This window comes from Homalodisca vitripennis, chromosome 2 (genome assembly GCF_021130785.1).
Source record: "Homalodisca vitripennis isolate AUS2020 chromosome 2, UT_GWSS_2.1, whole genome shotgun sequence".
Taxonomy (NCBI): domain Eukaryota; kingdom Metazoa; phylum Arthropoda; class Insecta; order Hemiptera; family Cicadellidae; genus Homalodisca; species Homalodisca vitripennis.
In genome coordinates this window covers 47,002,403-47,021,263 of record NC_060208.1, presented here as the reverse complement: position 1 = coordinate 47,021,263, position 18,861 = coordinate 47,002,403, and the positions used below count along the sequence as shown (strand labels likewise).

Sequence of the window (18,861 nt, the reverse complement as noted above, 5' to 3'; positions counted from 1 at the left end):
TCCTCGTGTAGGAAAAAATAATCTGCATAATCAATACAAAATTAATCTGACTTTATTTCCCTTGAACAGACGTCAGTTACTGTGAAACTCTTTTGAAAAATCTAAACTGATTTTTAGACAGGAAAAGATCTAAAGCAGCCTGATAAAACTCAGAACTCGCTTCTCTGAAGAGGAAAGTACTTCTTCTAAGATGCTAAGACTTTTGGTACCTGACAGACGTGCTGTTAAAAAAAAAAAAAAAAAAAAAAAAAAAAAAATAGCATACATTCAAAATGTGGTTAGGAGAATTGTTAGGAAGTGACTATCACCGATATTAACATTATTCGGAACGTTGTAAACCTTTGATTACCTTTTATAATTTATTTTAAAAAATCTGACTCGCCACTTGGTTGGCTGAAACATAAATAAGGTAACTGTATCCGTGTGGAATGTCAATCACTTTTAATAGTAACTCATATAAGGTCAGATGAACTGCAGGAGAATTGAGTGAGTGATTGATCTCAGCCTAAAAGATTTGTCTTAAGAGGGGTAAGTTTGCCTCCTTCTTTTAAGAAAATTAGAATAATTAGTTGTGAGACGCTAATGGATAGGGTGCTTCTGCAGCCCCGTCAAGCAAACTAACGTGCTTTTATTTATGTTCCAAGAAAGTCATGTGAACTTTCTAGTTCAAAGTCTTCTCAAAGTCCACCTATTGAGAAATTGACTGACATGTAGCATAGAGAAACCGATTTTGTTTATAGAAGTTTTATATCTGGTTGTCTTTGTGAACACCGAAGAGGTAATCAGCATTGGCACTCACTTGATGCAATTAAGGGTTATAGCATCGACGCTTAAATCTGTTGATAAGGTCTTTGCTCAAGAAAAGGTAGTTACCACCTCCCTTCTCGTAGCAAAGGTCTGTACAAAAAGAACTAGTTTTTGCCCCTAGGGAGTTATACATCTCTCCTTTCACGTGAGCCTAGTCGCGGATGACGTGGCAAGTTTACAAGATCAATTGAGATGTTTTCGTACACAAACAATATTGTAAGTCAATCATGAAACTCTGTACCTTATGGAAATTTAATACAATACAGTTTTTAGTCGAGTTTGCTACTGTCAGTAGATGCTTTGGCACTTTTTTGCTGAATATCACTACATTTTAGTAAAGCTTAAAATGAGATATTTAAGAGTAGGTCTGATAAAAAGCTGAATTGAGAACATATCTGGTCAGAATTGTACTGTTTGATAATCTCAGGTGCTCCAGCTCTGCCCATATGCCCTTGTATATCATAATCAAAGCTACCTTCAGGAGTGTATATCGTTTCTAGCTAAAAGAACACTGGTAGGCCACTTGCTACAAGCATTGGACACCGTACTCTAAATCCCTCTTACGAAATCTTCAGTGATGTGATTCTTCCCGGGAAGACATACCGGAAAAAGTAAAGGCCTTCCATCAGCGGAGCTTGAATGGTTTTATGAATAGTAAGGTACTGGCAAACCCAATATATTTCCAACACGAGTTTTATTCTGTTGGTTTGTCGGTGAAGACGTTTGTATTGCTAATACCACCTTGAGATGACGAGAAGGGCTTCTTTTAAGGGTGGCATTCGCGTGAGGTTGGTGACATATCAAGGCCTACGTGTTCTCAATCCTACCTTGATTCTAGTAAGTGAGGTTGCCGGCATAGTAATCGTATTATGAATCCTTCCTTTTGAAGCTGGTGAAAGAGGGTTTCCATCGCAGTGGCCAGTGAGGATTTTCTATTTATATAGTTTATGGTTTATAATACTGTTTATTGTTTATTTCAAACAGGTTTTGCAATGCTCGTGTTTTGTTATAACTTTTAAAAACCTAACTAGTACAAACACTTTTTTGATGATTAAGTAGATCGTAATGATAGAACAATTTACAGTCATCTATTATTATGGTATAAAAAGTCACAAACTCTATAGAAATATTTTGTGTTATAAAGCCTAAGCCATCAGTAACGTTTACACAAATGATATAATTCTGTTATTTAGGAAAAGCTGTGATAATAATAAAAAAGATAAATGAAATGAATGAGGTTCTCTTTTACCAACAACGTGTACAAATCATTGTGTGACTTGTTTTCAATAACTTTTTGTAATTAGATGGAACTGTCAATCACGCAGTTATAGCTGCATAGCTGGCAAAACTCAGATTTGTAGCAATATATGTCATTTTGCATTTGTCCGAAGATATTAATTTTTATTCACACGTATTCATTTTCCCATTTTTACTTTTTGGAGCCATTTATTAAAACAATATAGTCTGACGCAAAGGTTACGAAGAATACAATTATACAAATATGAGCTTTCCACTTTCAAGTTCTTTCTAACATCTCTTATTTTTAATTGACCAAAACAATGAAAATAGTTCCATTTCTGATTAACTGATATTTCTTACTTTAGTTATTATAATATTGTATATTTGTATATGTAGTTATAATTATATATCACAATACAATCTTATTTATAGAAATAAAACTTGGGTTTGTCGAAATATGCAATGCTCACTTTCTTTGCAATATTTCGTATCTTAAAAGTTTATAAATGTCATGGAAATATTATTTGATAACATGTAACGTAATTATTTTTATGAGAATAATTATTTATACAAATAAATATTTGTGTTCGTACTGTATGTACTTCATTTGTATATTTTATATACGTGCACCTTATGTATCACAGATATGAACCGCATAAGCCACAGAGATGCATAGAGCATTTTTTTGTTTATTGGGAAAATTTAGGGACTGCATATGTTTATTAATATTATATAAATTAATTATATATACTTAAACTTATATATATTATATATAAACAATTAATATTATATTTGTTTATATAAAAGTATTATGTGGAAAAATTTGCGTTGTCTTTATTTTTAAGTTCCTTATGCCTCACTATTTTGCATTTTTTCTGAATAAGCCCTTGGGAATTTAAATTTTTTAATTATCTTAGTTTATGATTATTAAATATACAATCATATACGGATAAATAAAATTGCAATCTTGGGCTTTGCGTGGTATTATCGCCTTAAAGCGCATTGTATGATACAGTATTGCATTTTTGTATAACATTAGCCTATAGAATATTATTAGATGAAATTAGTATACGAAACCTGTAGACTCAATGTAATGCTCTCTGAACTACAAAATCAAACCGTAAGATTATTATTTTATGAAAGTTAAAATGGTTTTCCACATTATGCCTAGATGTGTTTTACCTACAAAGGCGTCCAATTAAAGATTAATCTTTATAAGTATTGCCTTCTAGAATAGACTTACTGTACAAAATGATGTGTGACATTTTTCAATATTAACGAGGATTTAAAGGTCAAGTTTCTCCATGGACTTTACAATTTACGAATAAATAGCTACACTATCAAATAATATGACTATTTAATAAAAGGTTATAGCCCTTTAAACATGTTCTAGTAGCTACCAATGGAATTCGTCGTTTAGCTAGTAGGGACCTACAAGGGAATCTTGAGCTAAAACGTGTCTGTGAAATGTTACAGGTTTATTTAAGAATTAGTCAAGATGCGGTAATATAAGAACTGCCTGAACTGTTAAGTTGGCACTGTACCCTCCCTTTGGAATTTCCTCTTTGTCCAGTCTTATCCAACAATTCTCAGTAAAACTCGACATAAAACAACCTTGTTACTTTAAAAATTTTTTACTTACTAAGATTTCGGACTATTATGCAAGGTTGAACATTTTCCTGTAATAAGCAAGATTTGAAGACGGAGCTGAAACTAAACAACATGCGACAAAGTATCTATTCGGAGCAAAGAGAACAAAGCTGCTTGTGGTAGGGAATATCATGACGGTGGAACTGACCTAAGGAGTCTTCCGGAAATTTTATAAAGTAATATAAGCGGAAAATGGAGTCTTCAGGCACAAGTAGTAAAGTGAAACAAGTATAGATAAACGCCGATCAAAAATATACGCAAATTACTCCTAGATGACAACATAATATTTCCTCTGTGTTTTAAGGATAATAGGTGTTACAAAAATCGCGTTTTGAGACTGAAAGTCGTATATTCTTGAACAGCGAACGTAAGGTATTGCGTAGTTGAATATAAATTGTGAACCTCATATCTTTTTTAAATTGGACAATGAAGACGGAAGGAAATTTAAATTTAATACTGAATCAGGTTGTAACAGGATTCTCTGATTTACGAAAAGACTCCAAAAGTACAAAGACAAAATTGCGCCACTAAATCCAAGACTTCTTATACAAAACAGAGAGCAAGAGAAGCTGACATGACAAATATAAATAACGTAGGCCTTTACAAGATAAATGAACTTGATAAATGAACATTAGAAATTGCTGCAATGACAGTAAAATTACATGTTCAGTCGTCAGAACCGTTAGAGAGTAATTGCGGTTTTCGTTCCTGTTATTTAGTCAATTTAACGGATTTGTACAAAAAAAATATTAAATGTGATTAAATTTGTTTAGAAATTACCTTCAATGACAAATTATTTTAAATAAAAAAAAACATAATGATAAAAAAAGATTTAACATTATTTTTTTATAACTTTTATTAACATAATTAAATTATTAAACACTATTAAATTTTAATAGTTGTATTTTTCATTTTTAGAGTGAAAATTATAATATTAAAAAATGTTCTATATTCAGTGTGTGTCAGCTTAGTGCCAGCTGAAGCAAAAACGACTAAACTTATTGGAATACATAGTCTAGAGACAAGAAAATAATACTTTTTTATAACGTGAAAAGTTTACCAACTTTGTACTCGTAGAACAACTAGAAGTTTGGAGAAATGAATGGTTTTTTGAATAGTACAGCTGCAGTATTCGGTGAAACGGCGCTAGCATTCAGATTCATAATTGTTTTATAGTGAAGAGTTATATTTTGTAACTTAACAAAACAACCGGAAGCATTTTAAAGGAGTTTTTAAAAAATATCATCTTTTAAATTATTAAGGTTTTGCTTTATACATTTAACAACAGACTAAATGACATGAAAAATAGTTTTAGCGTAATGATTTTTTGTATTACAATTTTTTGGGACCCAAGTCAAATGCAATTCATAAATTAAATTAAACTATTAAAAGTTTAACAAATTAAACTATTTTCATAAAATCTCTATATTACTCTATTTATCTGTAACTATTAATCTGTAAAAATCTCTATATTTATACGAAATAAATTCTTATTTCAAGCTTTGATGATTCTATAAAAGCGATGTTTTTTACGTTTTATAAAACAAAGTGTTTTAGTTTAACTCTAGAATTTGCTTAAGAAATGTGTGTCCACCTTATTAAATATTTTTTCTACATCATATACAAAATGATTAATAAATATATTATTAAAACTATGTAGTTCTTATTTTCTTTATAACATATTATACCTCTTTGATCAAACATGTTATGATACGGAGATAGTGACGAGTTGGCACTGCAGTTTAAAAAATATGGCAGAGTCAAGTTGACTGCCTTATAATTCTATACATGATACCGTTTTAAATTATACGTTTTTAACGATAGAAAATTATGAGTTTTAAATTTTCTACAGAGCTTTAGTCTTGAATATCAAGTCTCACCACTGATGTAAAAAAATACGATACTATTCAGAAATATTATTACTAAACTAAATTTTATATTTTTATATGACATCATTTGTAACATCTACACTAGTTTTGCAGTCTGTATTTATACATAACATGCTATTATTTATTTCTTTATGCAAAAAGTATGCATTTTATTTATTTCTGCAAAACTGTGGTAAAAGTTAACAAAATTATCTGCATTTTAATTAATTTCATCGTTTTTCTAAGATTATCTGTAGAACGTTTCTTTTATTATTGTGTTTTCAAGTAAACTAATAATAATCATTAATTTACTTGTAAAATTGCATAACAGATTTCTTAAATATTGAGTGTTTATATTTTAAAATATATAAATTAAAAGTGACTCGTGATGTTTATGGGAGTATATTTATTTATGAACATTTATATTAAAAATTAAGATTTATATAAACAGGGTTTTGAAGTATTCTATTACAAAATATTATCAGTTTTACTCTCCATTCTTCAGGACGATAGAGAGACTCACGATCTGGCCAGCATGAGATGAAAACAAAAAAAATATCAAAATTAGTTGTGCTGATTGTAATTGGTAAAAAACTATTGACACAGCCATTAAAACGGCCAGTGAATTAAAAAAAAAATGTATAACCTAGACTTTTAGTACTAGAGATTAAGAAGAGCGAGAACGTTCAAATTGAGGAGATTGCCGAGTTGAAGAGCAACAGCAAGATCGAGTTTGAGACCAAGGGTGCTCAGCAGTCCGAGGACGAGGTTTATGACAGCTGATAGCAGACCTCCGAGGAGACCTTCACCTCCTCCTCCCCCCAGCAGCGCCCCCAGCAGTTGCTCTACAGCTTCCAGCAGAGGTCCGAGAAGTAGGAGAAGATTCAACCTGATTTTAATTCCAAGAAGATTTATGAAAACATTTATATCTGCTACGATATCTTCCATTTGTCCGGCCATTTCCATCATTGCACATTTATCCATTTTCCCCTCTTTCTCTTTCTGTCCCATTCCGATGAGTAGACCCAGTAGCTTATTCAGAAGGTCTCCTAGACCTGATAGATCAATACTGAGCAGAAGGTCTAAGTTTATTAAGGAACCGCCACCACCATTGTCACCACCATTGTCACCACCATCGTCACCACCCTTGTCACCACCTTTGTCACCACCTTTGTCACCACCTTTGGGGCATTTCGGATCTGCCTCTGCTGATGGGGCCCCCACTGCAGGCGCCTGCAAGTAAGAACCTCATGAGAACATACCATACATTCATTTTAAAGTGATATTTTCACAGTTTTGAGAACTTAAAAAATGTTCTTTCTCAAAATTCCGCGATGTTGAAGATGGTCATAAAAAAAGAACAATTTGCTGGTGAGTTAACTACTTTGTGATATGTTTCCAAATATTGCTGCTAATGAATGTTACATAACCTACAAAAACAAACAAACAAGATATATGACAATAATATTGGAAATCACCGTCTTGGCTCTAGAATAAATTATAATCTAGATCTTGTACGTAGTATCCCAAAGGTTGCTATGAAATATGAAGCATATGATTATAATGTGCTGTAAAAACCTAGAAATATTAATAGTATCATTAAGTGTTATACATATTATGAAATTATCATGATTATTGACGGTTATAAAGAGTATGTCAAAATATATGCTTGACTGCTAAAACTAATATTCATGAGAGTGATTGTAAAATTTAAAATCGGACTTCTTGTACTTTTTAGTTTTAATATATTAAAAACTGAAATATATATATTTGGAATGTAAGCAAATCTCTGCAAATGTCATCAACATCTTAAAATTTAAGGTTATTTGTTTTATAGTAAATACAAATTGAAACATATTGTTGAATAAAATAATATCTTGGTTTATATAGATACAATTATGAATACTTTGAAACGGACTCCAAAAATCCTGCATTCCTGTACACGATGTCTATAATTTATAATACGTGTATGTACGTTTTACGCTTAAAAATACATTAGTAATGTTTATGGTTACGGTAAATACAGTTTATAACTTTTATAAGTTAATATAATTTGAAAATAATTGTATATTTAGAAATTTTTTTACAACTTTCCTGAATGAAACAAATGTACTTGTTTTCATTAAAACAATTTTTTGAGAGATTATTAGAAATAAAGTAACTGTTTAATAAAGATTTATCGATCTGTCAAAAACAAAACAGTAGAGTATTTACATTTACACAAAATAAATTGGTTTAATATTCATAAATTTTATAAAAAGCCAAATATGTCTTTACTTTTGGCTTAATATTGCATAATAAGTCCCTGAAATTATATTTTGGTGACATATTAATTAAATAATGATATAATTTAATTTCATGATGATAAATAAGAAATAGTATATATAGAAATACATTTTTAATATACAAACCAACATATGGAGAGAACATGGTAAAATTGAGGCAATGGTGATCAAAATGTTAAAATTAATATATACAGTAACACTATTATTACATGGTATATAATAATGTTTACTAGTTAATAGTGAAAACATTCGATTTGAAGTTATGTCTAGGTAAATATATCTTTTAAAGCAAACAAATGTACTTGTAGTATACCTGGTACAGTAAAATGTTTGTTTTTTTTTTTCAAAAACAAAGAAGTCACTAAAATATAAGTTAACGACTCAAATAGTGCTCACGGCATCATAAATTATTCATTTGTTTTTAAACTACACTTATATACACTGACAATCCATTAGTTTTGTGCCAAGTAAAACACATATTTTACTTTTCATTTAGTAAACAATTTTACTCGTATTATTATATTGCATTACTACAATTAAGTAACTATTAAAGCATATTTAGAAATACATTATGCAAACAATGGTTTTAAACTTTTGATTGAATATATTTTGTCAACCGCGTTGTGTAGTATTTACTACTGCAACACAAATTTCTTTCAAAATGAAATTATGATTAAAGATTTTAACTACATAATTTTAGTTTTTCATTCCCTTATTTATGCAATCCTATTATTTATTTTTAATCATTAGTCAGTTTGTTTATTTGTTTTTAATCATTTTCATCACGATATTAGCGTGTTGAAGTAAAATAACAATCTTATCTACTCAAAGTTTATGAGACTTACTCTATATGATACGCGTTTTGTATGAGTAGGATATGCCCTATTCTGATCAGATATAGTTTATTCAACCTACTTGTTGAAAAATCAAGTACCGCTTGAAAAATCAAGATTGCTATAAGTAAATATAAAGATTGGATTTAGTTGTTAGGTATTTTTAACTTTCTATCCATATAAAAATCAGCGTTTTACAAAATATTAATAAAAAATAACAAAGTTTATTGGAAAATAATTCTACAATCTATTTTATTTGTTTTGTCTTGTTCCTCGTAGGTTAGCCGAGGTTGAGGAGAGCGCTGAGGTCAAGGTTGAGGAGGTTTCCGAGCTTCAACATGAGGTTGACGTCGACGTCAAGTCCTAGGGAATTGAGGAGACAGACGACAAGGTTGATTACTTGACTAAGTAGATCCCCTACAGCACCTAAAAGGCCTCCCGAACCTCCTTTCATGCTTCCTAATAGTCCCTGCAGGAGACTCTCTACAGCCTTCAGAAGAGGGCCCAAGAGGGCTTCCAGAAGGCCTTTACCCTCCTCACTCTGATCATCCATGAAACACATCATGTCCCCCATGGCGTCTTCCATATCTCCCATCAGCTCTTTCTGCTTGCAAGGGTCATCATCGTCACTGTACAAGAGTTGGATTACAATGCTCAGGATTACGTTTAGTAGACCTCCTAGCTTATCGGAGTCGACACCCATCGACTCCAGCATGCAATTAGTTGGAGTTGGAGCACATGACGTTGGCATCTGGAACAGATTTGGCGAAGAAGTTTTAAGACATTGTCTCTTCTGTTCATTGAAATATGTGGTGTTGTTCGGTGCGATGTATTTGTGTTGTTAAGATCCGAGAGTAATCTTGTACTGTTCATAATCATTATGATTGATATCGCAATGTTCTTAAATCTTGTTAGTTTCAACCTTAACAAACCACTTGTCGGCACATCATCCATGATTCAGTTGTTTGTAAAGGTCCAAAGACGATACATTATCGATACCTCGCTGTGCGAAAATAACCAGCTGGCGATCTATCAGTGACATCTATGTCAGTGTTGTGTTACCTAAAAACTACTAATCGATTATGCATAGTAGGTAGTGCTGTACAGGTATGTGTGAACACATCAGTGAACATTTAACGTCATTAGTTTTGATGTATAAATGACCCATTATAGTCGGGCGTGGTTGTGTCAAAAGATCATGCCGTCGACGTAATCGTTGGTTTGATACAATTTTTTACGTATTGCGTAACATTTTAAATTGTGTTTATTAGATTGTGTTATAAATGTGTTCATATGTTACTCATCGACCACACAACATTTTAAAGTGTGCATTAATTTTTTTAAATATATAAACACCATATTTTTGTTTTATTCATGTGAATAGATTTGTGCTTGTGTATGTTATCATGTATATGTCCATTTGACCAAACCTTTTCCGTGAACCATCTTGGGTCATTCCAAGGATTTGCTAGGAGGAATTCGTTTTACCGCGTCTGTTTCTATTCAGACTGTGCTCTTCTCGACTGTATTTTGGCTACTCTCGTTAATGTGGATCAACTACAATTTCTAGGCCTACGTATAATATTCAGTTATCAAACGCCTAACTATGATTACTCACCACCAGATAAAGAGATCAAATTATAAATCTCATAACGTAGTGTTGCTGATTTTTTTTTGTATCACTGAACAATGGAAAATGTCCAAAAAATCCTGTTTCTTTCACAATCCTTCCATCGTCAAAACATTGAACTAAGAATAGGTTTGTAAGTAATGTTCTTATTAAATTAGTGTATAATAACTCTTAATTAATCAGCGTGGATATCTCTTGATCAATCTCACATTTGTCATAGAACATACATTAATGACAGCTTTTTATGAAAAGGGGGAAAATCGTTCATATTCTCAATAAATCTACAGAGTGAACTGTACCCCTAGATTGCTTAATTAATCAGTCAGATGGGCTTTGAAATTTTCAATTTGAAAATGAACTTACATAATTATATTTTCATCGCCTTTTCAGGTTTTAAGCTCTGTGAACATGCTATTCGTGCATGGTGATCTGAAATTTACGACATTATAGAATTATTTTCTTGATATATAAGTAAATATTATCTCAATTTTTTATTTAAATTGTTTTGCTTTATGTTTTTTTAATTATTTTATATATAGTATGAATTTAAGTATTGAAGTACAGATAATTGTTCAGAAATCTTGCAAAGTTTCACTAAAAATTAGGCTTTCAGAGCTTAAGCTTAAGATTCACAGCTCATATAGCTAATCGTCTTAGATTTTAAATTTTAAGATGACAAGTTCCCCGTGAAATCAATTCCTATCTAATGGACCGAAAGGGATTGTTAATTTTCATGCTAGTTTTGGGAGTTTTGTACAAAGACACTGAACAATTGTTATATGTATAGTTTTACGATAAATACAGTGCTATACTATACTATATGTCATATAGTTTTGTGACAAGTATGTATGTTCGCTACGGTATTGACCGTTTTCACACCACATAAATCTTCATGTTACTAATTGCGTTTTTACAAAAGGAAAGAAAATTATTATATTTTATGCGTATAGCTGTACTTTTCTTGGTTTAAAAATTAATACCGTCTATACAAATGTTTCGTTTAAAACCTGGTTTTAAAAGTAAAACGCGTTAAACATTTTAAATGTGGTTTACTCGTATTGCGTTAGAATGTATTTTTAAATCCCAAATTTAATAGGCATTATACAACCTATTATATTTTACAAACAATAGGTTAATTTCCTCTAATAGTAATTTACAAACGAAATAAAATGAAACACTGTTCAGATTGTTAAAGATACATTTTATAATGTGTGCGACTTCTTTTTTTAACTAAAAATACAATTATGAAATAATATATTAGTTTTTTGATTGTTTATCCACTAAATACAACCGTAGGCAAAACCTGACCGTCCGCTTCGTAAAGCGCTAGTATTGGAGAATCGGATTGGGGGAGCGGGGTTCGAGAGGACTAAATATAACAAACAATAAATTTCTTTACAGTTAATGTTTTTAACATGAAATACTTAAAACCAACCGCAAGACAACTAAAAAAGTCAGTGGTCATTCGACTGACATTGTCAAACTAGATAAGAACAAACTATTTGCATTAAAATTTCAAATTACAATCTGCAGAAAATGAAAGTCGTGTGCTCGTATATAACGTAATTTGTTATCGGATCCAATACTGTAATAGGTACCTTCCAAAATTGTAAGAATCCACTCCCCACCGCGAATAACATTTCCAGTTAGTCTGAATGAGGCTACTGATACTCAACACAGCAAAAACGTATCAATAGGAGAGACCTTGACCAACTCAGTCTTAGCCCAATGTGTGAAATTAATATTTTAATGCCATAATAAACAAACAAACCTAAAACCATCCATAATGTACGGACTACATGTTTTTAATGGACTATATTGCAATATATATATATATATATATATATATCCGTTGAATAATTTATTTATTGAGTAATAATAAGCTCTACCAGTATCAGCGGACACTAATTAACTATCAATCACATCTATAATATAAAGACAATCATAATTTTTTCGGACATTTATCATCTTGCAGCGATACACAAATAACAGTAACACTACATTTCATTCTTGATTCAGTAAACCAGAAAAGAGACAAAGTAGGAGTACGCCACACCACGTATCGCGTAACATGCTGCACTGAGACCGACCGCATGCAACATGTCAAGTCTATAGCTACACAGTAACAACTGTGTCACTTGTTCAAATACCATATGTTTGTACGCTGTGTGTGTACAAAGTTATTCATTCTGCGACTTTCTTGCTACCATCGTGGTCACGGATAAGACTAATGAAATAAATGTTTACTAACACTCAGCCAAATGGATTAAAATACATAATCATCGAATTCGATGTTTCGGTGAAATGCAGTTTCACACAAACTTTCTGTAAGGTCAGTTCGTTTTCGAGAATCGTACGAACTGAAGAGTTGGTAGAAAGTACTGTTGTAAATTTAACCGTGTTTCAAACATAAAATACTTTTAGACTTGTACAGACAAAACCAATATGGGCACACTGGATTCCAACAACAGTACTTGCAGTATAAAATGCAGTTGTAACAGAGAATATGTAGGTGCGACAAAATGACCATTAAACATTAGGGTGGAAGAACACAGACACAAAAAAGTAATTAACGGACAAGTCAAAAATTACTCATCACTGTAGGTTTAAAGATCATTGTATGATTTGGGCGAAGCTAACATACAATGGGGACCTCATTTCTTTAAAGGAAAATAAATTATGGCCTCTTGCATTAAATTAGTGGACCAACCGATCAGTCAAACTTTTCAGTCGATATTAAGCCGCTTTGGTTGCTAATTCAGGAAAATAAACTAACAAGAACAGAATCTAACCTATTATTGATTTATAATAAACCAATACGGAGTCACAGAATGGCTTTGAAAAATTCATCTAATCAGATTAAACAAACAATAAAAAAAGGCCTAACCTCGTATTCTTGATTTACCGCCTATTTTTTTCACCGCCGTGACGATTACCATTTACTATTATTCTGTGGTCAGTTGTCAGTGGATGGTCGCTCAGACTAGACAGTTGACACACAAGTCCTGAAGTTGTGTCCTTACCTTGTAAAATTTTTTTTACTAGATTGTAGTTATGTGTTAGATAGCTATCCACGTGAGGAAGAGATCAGATTGAAGATATTTAGACGTAGTGTTACTGATTTCTTGTATTACTGGACAATGATAAATATCTGAGAAAACTAAGCGATTGCATTTGTATTAATTACATCTTTAAAATTATACATTTCCTATAATTCTCTTACATCAAGTTTAACATCGTTTGTTTTTATTCAAGATGGCCGCCACTACATCCGGCTATTACTCCGGTTTGAGGGAATTTCGTTGCCGTAAACGTTCAGCCTCTCTCTAATTATTTTTGTTATGAATATATTACTCCATCAGAGAATTTCTGATAGTCAACTATTCGTGATTAAAAAAATCGTTACTATTAAAGTTACCAGTTGAAATCCAAACCTACCAATAGACAGGTGATGTTAACGCGTTGGCGGGACATTACAAACATTGATCTTACTCTTTTACGCTCTAGTGAGCTTAACACTGCCAATTATTAATGTGATAATGTTGACCGATTTAATGCAACTTTGACTTTAAATGACAATAGACTTTGTATCTACAAAAGGATTGTATGGATGAAGGTTTTGTTTCGTAAAATTATTTCTGCACGGCAATTCCAAGCTAAATCTTTTGTTTAGAATTTTAATCCATTTTAACCTTCTAGTAAATGATCTCATTTTTATGAGTTGGATCTAAAGCATAGGGTATTTTAATCAATGTCAGGGTTCACTTAAAATACAATGTGCCTTCACTATTCTGCTCCAGAGTTCTTGAAGAATGCACGAATGCTTCTTATGTTATTAATTAGATATTTAAAATCGGTCACGATTTTCGTAATGTATACTCTCATAATGCAAACTGTTAATAATACTTGTCTCTAATATACGAGTATTTATAACCGCAGTTTCCTTCGTTTGCCGATAGCTAGCGCTCATCCACGTGTCGCGTGGTAACAGAGTTTAGCATTGAATACATTGTTTATCTAACGATCAGAATACATGCGTTACTGACGAAAGCGGTTTATAGATTAATATTATCCGGATAGTCGTTTCTGTCGAATTCAATAGTAGGCCTACACATAGATCACCATACACCATGATCTTGTAGTAGTAGTTTGTTGTTCACGGTGTATTTCTAGTGTGTATATCAGTTTACATCGAATTGTTGAGGTTTAAAGTTTCTTACAAGCTACTCTGTTTAATTAAATTGGTGTGGTTTTTTTACTTTATTATATGACAAAAATTGATATTATGTTCGTGTATTTCTAGTGCTGTTTATCAGTTTATATAGAATTTTGGTTTACAGTTTCTTATAATCTACTCTATATTCTGTTAATTTAGCGTTTTTGTGTTTTTCCTCAAAAAGTGACAGAATTTAATTAAAACTTTCAATTTTTCAAATGGAATGATATATTTGTTATTAGCGGGTTTTCTCGCTACCATAATTCTAAAAATAATTAATTTGTAAGGAATATACCTTTTTTTAATAGTGCATATTTTCAGATTTGGTGTACATTTCCTTTAATTTTTAAACACTGTGCCTTCAATTTCATTTACACATTTTGTTAATTGTACCACCCTTTACGTGACACCAAAGTATGGCCTGCCAGTGCATGGAAAATGATTGTCAGTTTTAGTTTAAAAGTTTAAAGTTTCGAAATATTTAGTCTAAAAATCGAAACTGTCGACTCACCACCATGGCGGCGAGGAGGGCGAGACCCAGGAGTGCCGCTAACGTTGAAATCTTCATCTTGTTGTCTGCGGTGCGAAGGATTCCACGTACAGTTCAAGAATCAGAGTTTCTTTATCAGTTATGATAATATATAGGACAATCAGTATGTTTGCCGAGTCCCTACAATCGCTACCTGTGATTGTGCTGTTTACAACGGCGATACAATGGACGGCCAAAGCACACAACTTGTGTAAACACCGCACCCTTGAGTTACTGTCACGCGGCGAACACGTCTACGGAGACAATTATTCGTTCAAATTCATTCCCATGAGGAAACGAAGTTACTTCACTGTTAGAGCAAACCTTATACAGGGTGGAAAAAAGTATGGAAACGCTTTCACTAATTTTGTATGGCTTCACTTATACAAATTAAATTTTGTACATCACCACTTGTATTAAGAACCTAGTTTTTGAGACCAGTGGGGACATTTTATCTTTTCAGGGGGACGGCCCGTGAGGAGTCGGACGAAAATCTTAAATGTAAGCATAGGCCGAGTTTGGTATCAAATTAAAGGTCTAGTAAAGAGAAACTCATTACCGCAAACCGCACTTAAAAAGGTTGACCCTATCCAGAGTACGGGCCGTATGAATTTCATGACAAAGAAATTTAGTAATTTTGTCTTGTGAAGTAACTAATTTACTTTCAGTAGTATGTTTTATGTCGGTTATGTAAATTTTAAAAACAATTTCCAACAAAAAATTATTTTTTTTACCTCTACATTTGTTGGATAACAGTAAATAGGGGTTTTCCTGTCTTGTCTTCAAGAAACTGAGAGTATTCAATAATACCACCGTAACTCCTTATCAACATGAGGTCAAGGTCTAGTCCCTCCAGCCCTTTTATCTCAGGCAAACATAAACTGGTTTAGGCAATACAAACAGTACTGTCACAGCAAAACTCCACAGTTTTGTATTTTTAATATCAGCTTGGTTTTTAGTCTACGTTATAATTTCGTCCACGTAAGATAAAGTTGAAAGTCTTCACTAGAAGGTACTGCGATAGTTATACATTTTTTTACTTAAGTGTTTACATTTTATTCTACTAGTTTTAAAAGCAATGTCACTTTGAGTTTGAGAAAATCACGCTGCTTATGATGTGTGGTATGGATATCTAGTTCGTCCCTATGAAGAAACAGCGCATTTGTTTAATGACACTTTTCTTGATAGACCCCCAATTAGTAAGTCAACAGTGTTTAAGACAGTAAAAAGATTTGAAGAAACTAGAACAGTCAAAGATCGCGAAAGAATTGGCAGGCCTAAATCGGCAACAAATGAACAAAAATCTTTGGATGTACTCCACACATTTGTTGAAAATCCCAGCACCTCGGCCAGAGTGGCTGCAGAAGATCTTGATATGAGCCATACCTCAGTGTTGAATGTTTTACACAAAAACAAGTATCACCCTTTTAAAGTAACCCTAACCCAAGAACTTGCAGAGGATGATTTTGATCGAAGGACTGAATTTTGCGAAATAATGATGAGAAAGTGTGACGAAATTCAAAATTTTTTAAGTTCGATATTGTTTTCAGATGAAGCTACATTCTTTGTTAATGGACAAGTTAATATTCATAATTGCCGTTACTGGACCGACCATAATCCACACTGGATGATAGAAGGCCACACACAAAGGCCTCAGAAAGTGAATATGTGGGCTGGAATAATAAACAATAACATTGTAGGACCGTTTGTGATAGATGGAAATCTAACAGGCGAAATTTATTTCAATATGTTGACAAATAACATTTTGCCAGCAGTGCGTGCTCTTCTTGGGGCAAATTTTAATGCAGTATGGTTTCAGCAAGATGGAGCACCGCCCCATTACTATTTGCGGGTGCGCAATCTGTTAGATGAAGTGTTTCCTAACCGTTGGATTGGTCGCAGGGGTACCGTTGAGTGGCCGGCTAGGTCACCGGATCTTAATCCACTAGATTTCTTTTTGTGGGGCTTCTTAAAAGATAATGTGTATAAAACTAAACCAGCCAACATTGAGGAGCTGACAAATCGTTTATTAGAAGAAGCAAGAAGAATTACACCCGAGATGCTTCAAAATGTGACTGCAGTAGGTTTTTATAATAGACTAGCTCATTGCCAACAAGTGTTCGGAGAGCAGTTTGAGCACCTCATTTAAAAGGTATGGTTATTTTTTGTAATACATAGATAATATTTAATTTAATTCTTATGGATAATTGTGTTTCATAAAGTGTCATTTTCAGTCAGAACAGTTTACTTGAGACTGTGAAATTGCGGAGAAATAATTAATTAATCAAACGTTACTTATGAAATTCAAACGGCCCGTACTCTGGATAGGGTCAACATTTTTAAGTGCGGTTTGCGGTAATGAGTTTCTCTTTACTAGACCTTTAATTTGATACCAAACTCGGCCTATGCTTACATTTAAGATTTTCGTCCGACTCCTCACGGGCCGTCCCCCTGAAAAGATAAAATGTCCCCACTGGTCTCAAAAACTAGGTTCTTGTACAAAATTGGTGATAAGTGGTGATGTACAAAATTTAATTTGTATAAGTGAAGCCATACAAAATTAGTGAAAGCGTTTCCATACTTTTTTCCCACCCTGTATATGTTATATTTTAACCTATAGTAAACAACATAATGGTAAAATGCAGAACGATCTTTGTCTCTTGACCACGCTTTGGGTGAATTTCGAGTAGGTGCGTGGGCTCTTTTACAGCCCTCGTCTTCATCAATTACGAGTGATAAGAAAAATTGAAACGAACATCATCCAATAGTTATTAAACATCCAGCAATACCATGATCATAGAGAGTTGTTGTGGGCGGTAGTTCGTGTATTGCGATTGTGCTTATCTGTTTAAATCGTAATTATTGGCTCCAGGCATCATCCGGTTATGTTTAAATTTTGCATGAATCTTCATTTACGGGGTCTCGGATTAGTTGTTCACGTACGGGATTCGTCCTTCTGGATAATTTTGGAAGGATTGATTTTCAACATACAATTTTTCATCAAAGCAATTTCTCTCTCAAAATATTTTTTTAATATGTGCAAATAGAATTTTTAAACCTTAGCTTCTCTATAACATCAGAGATTCTCTAGAAAACAGAAATTATTCTTAAAGGGATAAAACATAATAAATTAATTATGGATTTCGTCCGTTCCGTTGGACCTATGAGTTTAATCAGCTATTGTAGAGGTAAAGAATTAACTGCATTAGATTTCAAAAATTTCCGGGTACAATCCGTCCCAATAGATGCTTTGGAGTTCGGTAGGATATTATTGCTCATTCGCTTACCTAACTCAGCTCTCAAAACCAATTGACTGTCATGTCTTTTGTCACGAACGCAGAAAAGATAAACACAGAGGTTTCACTGGAACACACGTTCACAGTGCGATCTGACGGATAGACTTAGTAATAACACTGATGAGGCCTAGCAGAAAAATAGCGATTAGTTCTATTTGTGTCTCCATTAGGCGTTTAGGACTATATTTATCACGGAGCTATATTCTCAATTTCAGTTGGATGTACTGCTGGCATTCCTGGAGCGGCGATTGTATACCCCTACTCATCTTCCCATCTTTCCAGGTTTAAAAATCAACTTTTAGATCTTGCATTATGGTTGCTACTTATAAATCAACTTGCATCTTTGGGAGCTAAGATAATAGAGCATGAAAACAATAACGCAATCTCTAATCACTGGGGTCTGAACAATTTTTAAAATAAATCCACGTAATTATGAAGCGGCGCGCGCTACGACATGTATTTAAAGCAAGAATGATGATGATTTTCCATTCTGGTAGAAACGACAGCG

At 32.8% G+C, this 18,861-nt stretch overlaps 1 protein-coding gene across 5 annotated transcripts in view; it reads right to left on the bottom strand.

Moving 5' to 3' along the window:
- Positions 1 to 18,861, bottom strand: part of LOC124353892 — a 48,793-nt gene that overhangs the window by 14,730 nt on the left and 15,202 nt on the right. The window contains exons 1-2 of one of the 5 annotated variants that reach the window (XM_046803940.1): positions 15,040 to 15,161; positions 5,954 to 6,797 (exon numbers count right to left, since the gene is read on the bottom strand). In XM_046803940.1, the coding sequence (XP_046659896.1) occupies positions 6,225 to 6,797; positions 15,040 to 15,096 (630 nt within the window). In that variant the 5' untranslated portion in view covers positions 15,097 to 15,161 and the 3' untranslated portion in view covers positions 5,954 to 6,224. Of the gene's footprint in view, positions 1 to 5,953; positions 6,798 to 7,947; positions 9,434 to 15,039; positions 15,192 to 18,861 lie in introns of those variants that run through there. The other 4 variants (XM_046803942.1, XR_006921638.1, XM_046803941.1 and 1 more) reach the window with 4 other exon arrangements.